The 5,985-nt window shown below is 36.6% G+C and overlaps 1 protein-coding gene across 1 annotated transcript; it reads right to left on the bottom strand.

Moving 5' to 3' along the window:
• Nucleotides 1–775: 775 nt before the first annotated feature.
• LOC114189136 (aspartic proteinase NANA, chloroplast) lies at nucleotides 776–4,505 on the bottom strand. Its single transcript, XM_028077847.1, has 2 exons — nucleotides 3,453–4,505; nucleotides 776–1,953 (listed from the first exon to the last, which is right to left on the bottom strand). Exons 1-2 carry the CDS (start codon nucleotides 4,154–4,156, stop codon nucleotides 1,131–1,133), a joined length of 1,527 nt encoding a protein of 508 aa, XP_027933648.1. The 5' UTR covers nucleotides 4,157–4,505; the 3' UTR covers nucleotides 776–1,130.
• Between the last annotated feature and the right edge of the window lie 1,480 nt (nucleotides 4,506–5,985).

The following is a 5,985-nucleotide window of genomic DNA, read 5'->3' as shown; positions in this document are numbered from 1 at the left end:
AACCCGCAACATTTTAAACTTATTTTGAAGTCATTTTATTACTTTTGATCACTTACATTCATGTAACTTACGTTTTAACAATATCTATACAATTATTTTTCAATCTGTCTTTCCTTATTTCAATTGAACTAATGCTTTCGACATGGTATTTTGAGACAAGACAAGGACTCCATCAATGTTGTATAGACAATATTACGTGTTTTTATTCAGATATATACTTTTCTTTCCTTCCGGGAACACTGACCTCATTAGCTACTCATCAATTATCATTTATTATAGAAAAATGTAATGATTATTTTCAAAAATTATATTTAGAAAAATTTAATAATTAACAATATATCAAAATTGTGCACTTACATTATTTCAAATTACAAACACAACAAATAGAAGAAAAAAAACATACACTTTGTCACGACACAGTATAGGATGTAGACGCTGGCTGTCTTTGTTATCTTAATTGAAACCGTAAATTAGCATTGGATTGTGACATCTCTCAATGTTTCAAAGGCAGAGTTTATTTATATCAGAAAACTAATTCACTGTTCTATTCTAGCCGCAATCTTTTTCTTTATTCATTTCTCTTAACAAGTGTTGTTCAAGTTTCATCTCTCACGTCGAATAATTAACATTAACAATTAGAAAATTTCATCTCTGAATATTGAGGAGTTTGTTTTGATGCTAAAGATAAATTGTACAAGAAAAAATGTGTATTATTATTTCATTGTTTCACTACACTTGTGTAATCTATCAAACCAAGAAAAGAAGGAGAAGAGAATAGGTACAAATAATATTATGATTATTGCAGTGATGGAAGGAAATTGTATCTAAATGGAAAATCTGAGGCCCAGCCACGTATGATTAATGATAAGGAGTTGAATTAGATGTATGATACATCTTTACACGTAATATTTTTTTACAAAGGTGAAAAAATAGGAAATGGAAAGAATGAAAATCCAATTGGAACAAGACAAACACCTAATGTGAGAGTTGCTTCTGTTGGGAAGAGCCAATGGAGAAAGAGATGAAGAATAATCACATTGACAAAGGCAGAGATAGGTGCAGATGGAAGGGATTAGTGGTAGCATATATATAATATATATATATATATGTTTTGTAGGAAAGCAATAGAACTAGGAGCAGAGAGAAGGAGCAAAACCCACTGTGCGTTTTGCAAAGTCATATTGCCAGAGATGATCTTGCTGCATGATATTGCCAATGACATTTACACCAGCTGCACCCATTATTGGCACAATTCCCAAGCACTTCACTTGGGGTGCCACATCGATGATGTAGCTCTTCACTGGTGGCTCAAACTTTACTCCCCCTGCAAAGTGGAATGCTAATCTTGGCACTATTTTTTCATCAAAACCATCACCTTCAAAGCAAAAGTCCAAAGCTCCAAAATCTTCTGCAGGGATCTTCTTCACTGAACTTAGGGGCTTGGTCAGAGCCTCAGAAACTGCCTCATAGGCTGGGGTGAGTAGTGCAGTCAGGGTTGTGCCTGAGTCAACTATGGTGCCTCCTTGAGTATTGAAATTCCAAACCTCAGGTGTGATATTCAGCATTTGGTTCCCAACTGACATTCCAACCACATTCACACCATAGAATGGAGGAAACAGAATGAGTTCGGTTTTCTTCATTTCAGCCTGCAATTTCGCTCTGTGATGGCCTCCAAAAGTTAGATAGCTAGGGACGTCTCTGTGGCTCAAATGGTCAACCAGACAGTAGGAGAATATGGAACCATATTTGCTACAGGCTTTATCAATGAATGAGTCCTTCACAAACCCCAGCCCCAATATTCCTCCAGTTTCCTCGTTGAAGTTTATCCCATCTAGCATTTCTTTTGTGCACCCAACTGTCAGATTATTCAGTTTTTCTTGCTTCCCATTTGCACCGTTTAGTATGATTGTGTCAGTGCCAAAGAACCCCTTTGCAGATGATCCATCAGCATACCTGTCAATCATAACAATCAAACATTGCACACATCAAAACAAAAATGAGTTCACAAATGTTCGATCAACTTTGAGTAGGTGTCAAGGTATCAGTTTAGCTGAAATGTCAAAGTTAATAATGATCTCTAACATGATCGACTCCTTAGACTACATTCATTCACTCTGATTTGAAAAAGCAGTGCAAAAGCTATGCAGATGGTGTGGTAGCAGACAGAGACTGTGAAGCCTTGGATACAGAAATGTGGGTCATGTGATGCTCACCTACTGAAATTAATTCTCATTTATAACCATGGTTGGATGCTGGAAACAATGGTTGCTGGCTCACCAGCAGGTGCATGCCACTTTTTGTGCTTGTGTCTGTTTATGAGGGGTACCTTTTTGTTAATTAGTACCCCCCGAGATTTTTCCTTTCTTAAAGAAAGAAAACAAGTGTAGCACATTTAGATCTTTGGTTATGATGTCTATAAACAGAAGGCTTGTTATAAATGCACACTCACTCCTTTCAGAACTTTAAATGCTTTGCTGGACCAGTGATGTTCTCTTCTTATAACTGTTCCTTAATAGGATAATGATATGTCAAAACTTTAAATACACGAAAGCAAAAACCAAAATCATAAAATTGTCTTGTGAAACAACCAGTACCATTTGAACCTTAAACCAAACAACCACCAAGGCTCAATTGACAAATCATAAAGATGGAATTGTGCCTTGAATCATGCCATACTTAATGATAACAATAAAAAAAATGAAACTTGAATCTCTTTCAGAAGAGAAACATTCCACATATTTTCCAATGAAACCAGACAGCTTAATGCTACTTTCAAAAGGACATACCCTTCCACCAGCTTTAATTACCCATCTCACTCGCACAGAGACACAAACCGAAATTGAGGTCCAAAAAAGACAGCCATTAATTTCTCCCCCACCCTCCAATTCAATTTTTTTTCTTCCAACAGATATTTAACAAAAAAAAGAAAACAATCTTATTGAAATCACAGTCAAACATAAAACGTTCCTTTTTACAATGATTCTAACTTTAATCCACCATCCTACAAAACAAGCCACTTTCATCTCATCCTGTTCATTACCAACACCTTTCCAGAACGAAGATAACACAGGGCCTCATCCTCATCCTCATCTCCTTTTTCACTTTTCTAGAAATGAAAAAATTAAAAGAGGAAAAGAAAAACCGTTGCCCCATTCCTCCCACCTTTCCACAACAACCCCATTAATTGATTTCCACCAAGAAACAGAACATAAAAAAAAAAAAAACTTTTTCACCCCCACCCAATCAGAGAAAGAAGAAAACTTACACCAACCATATAACATCACTGCACTGCTGGTTTGCAGTGAAAGTTAAAAAATGTGTCGCCAACAAGAAAAGTCATCAAACAGAAATGCATATTGTTATAATAAAAGTGTAAATCTGATGAGAAAACGTAAAGATGAGATTTTGCATGGAGATGAAAAAGAAACAAGAGGGGGAGGAATTTGACGAACCCGATATCGTATAGGCAAGGATCAGAGGGATTGGGGCAATAGGTCAAGGAGAAAAGGTCGCTGAGGTCAACCTTGCACTTTCTGGAAGCACATGTGACAGAGTGAAATGTGCGAGACTTGTCGGGACAGTAGACACCAGTGCAGGGATCGTTCTTGTGATTCTTGGCCTTCTTCTTCGCTTTGGTGTGGTTCTTTGTCGTTTTGTGGTGGTGGCTCCTGGCGTGATGCGGGTGCTTCTTCTTGGGCCTCTGGTGTGGGATATCAGTCTTCTTCAGCGACAAGCAGTTGAACCACGTGAACTCGCTGCCGGTGTCGGCGGCGAGCCAGAGTTTCTGCCCGGGCGTGCCGACCTTAACCTCGACGAAGTACTCTCCGATGCCGAGGTCGCGGCCGGTGAGCAGCGGCATTTCCGCTTCGTCGGTTTCCGCGGCCCTCCTCCGCGTGTCGTGGTCGTCGTCGTAGCCGAGCCTTTGGTTGATCTGCAGGCGTCGATGGTTGTCCCTCTGCACGAAGCCCTTGACGGCCTCTAACCGATCCATCTTGCCGCCGGTGAAGCGGTCATGGTTCCGGTGCACGAGCGCGAGGGTGGCGCCGTGCACCGGCGCAGGGAGAGAAAAGAGAAGGAGGGTGAAAGTGAGGAGAATCGAAACCTTAAACATGTTGTTGGAGTTGTTGGTTTTGTTCCATTGCATCATCCTCCCCATCAATTGTGTAATGTGATGTGTCGATGATGATGATGATGATGTCGAAGATAATGATATAAAGAAGATTGTGAAAAAATAGCAATGTGTGTGTTGATACAATGTGTGTTATTTTTTGGGGTTTGAAGAATGGGTGGTTGATGAAAATGGGGTTGAGAAGGAATGAAGGAATGAATGAAGGAGAAGGGGAGAATAAAGAGGCTAGAAATGTGAGGGAGAATGAGATTGAGCTGGTTTTGGTGGTGATGGGTCCATTTTACTAGGATTGGTGGAGCTGTGGGACACCAGCAACCAAGATATATATCATATAGGACACTGCATTTTTAAGGTAGGACCTTTCTTTTCGTAAGATTTTCCTTTCAGCCTCACAGCCTTTTGCCTATATATATACACATATACATTTCATTTTTACTTTTTTTTTTTAATTCTAAAACATATGACTGTAGGATGAAAAAAAATAATTAAAAATGAATAATAAGGGTAAATCAATACATGACTTGATGATAAAAATTAAAAAATAGTTATTGAGTTAAATATTTACGAAAAAATAATCGTTGGAACTTTTACGTCATCTAAAATAAATATTTGAATATTAGTGGAAACAAGTTTAGATTAGTTGTGAATCAATAAAAGACAGTTGCTGTGTAATTTTATATCAATGATTGTATGTGTTAACAATGTAAAGGGCATAAATTAGTTTTGATATATTTGATCATATATTATTATTATTATTTGATCATAAATTATGAATGTTTTTGGATTTAGTTTGTGGTGGTATTAGTTTGTTTTGTATTGTGGGGTGGGTCTGTCTCTCTCATGCTCTCAACATCCACGTCGTTTTTTTCTTATTTGTTTTTGGGGTTTTGTCTTGGTTGGCTTCCATAATTGGTGCACAGTTTTTGCAGTGCTAACTATTTTGGATGCTGGTTCAGTTGCGACCACCACCACCCTTCATATTATTTTAGGTTAAGAGGTTTTTGGTTTTCCCTTTTTTGTCATGCCATTTTTTATTAGTTTCTTGGTCTTGCCCACAAAATTTGAGAGGGTTGGGTTAATTTCCCTTTTTTAGAGTATTAAAAAAGCTATGATTTTGTTGAGGAAATTCAAGTGAAGGAAATGGGCATTCATTTGTTTTTTAGGGTGCTACACTTCAAATTTCAAAATAGTTTTAGATTCACAATTATAACCTTGCATAAAAGTTGGAGTGATGTTGGAAAATCTTAATTCAACATTTTAAAAATCGATAGCCTGTGGCAATAAGTTATTGTGTTTGAGATGGGTCTAATTTTTCTAATAAAAATAATAATAAAGCTATGGGATTTAATTGAACCATTTATAGTGATTCTACCTTTAAGGTGTAGTTCTAATTTTTTTTTTTTATTCATTTGTAACTCTATCAAATTAAAGAAAGTTTCATTTTGAAGATGTCATGTCACACTATAAATAAACTATTTTTTTTTTTAAATTTGCAAGAATCAATAGAACATCTAAATCTCAAAAACATGTTGTTTACTTGAGCAAATTATGGTTAATAATGATAATATTTTTGTTGTAAATGTTTTTTTTTTTTTTGTTAAGAATTTAGATGACGGTGTGCAAGTGGAATCTGACTATGCGGAGGATGGCATTCCCATTATGAATAGTTTGTAAGGTTTATGATCATTAGATTCAAGATTCAACTCATAGTCATTCAACGACAAATCTAATTTTTTTACATCTAAGGAGACTCATCTTGTAGAGGAATTGAAAATAACGTCTAAATTAGCTAATATGCTTGATGAGAAGAAAAATTATAATAATGTAGATGATGATGAACCAATTCAAACTATAAG

Source organism: Vigna unguiculata, chromosome 1, assembly GCF_004118075.2.
Source record: "Vigna unguiculata cultivar IT97K-499-35 chromosome 1, ASM411807v1, whole genome shotgun sequence".
In the NCBI taxonomy this organism is placed as follows: domain Eukaryota; kingdom Viridiplantae; phylum Streptophyta; class Magnoliopsida; order Fabales; family Fabaceae; genus Vigna; species Vigna unguiculata.
This window is presented reverse-complemented; position numbering and strand designations above follow the sequence as displayed.

Coding starts and splice junctions, on each gene's coding strand:
- LOC114189136 (XM_028077847.1), bottom strand. CDS start 4,156: ATGGGGAGGATGATGCAATGGAACAAAACCAACAACTCCAACAACATG. Junction 1,954..3,452: donor CCTTGCCTATACGATATCGG/GTTCGTCAAATT, acceptor TATGATTGACAG/GTATGCTGATGGATCATCTG.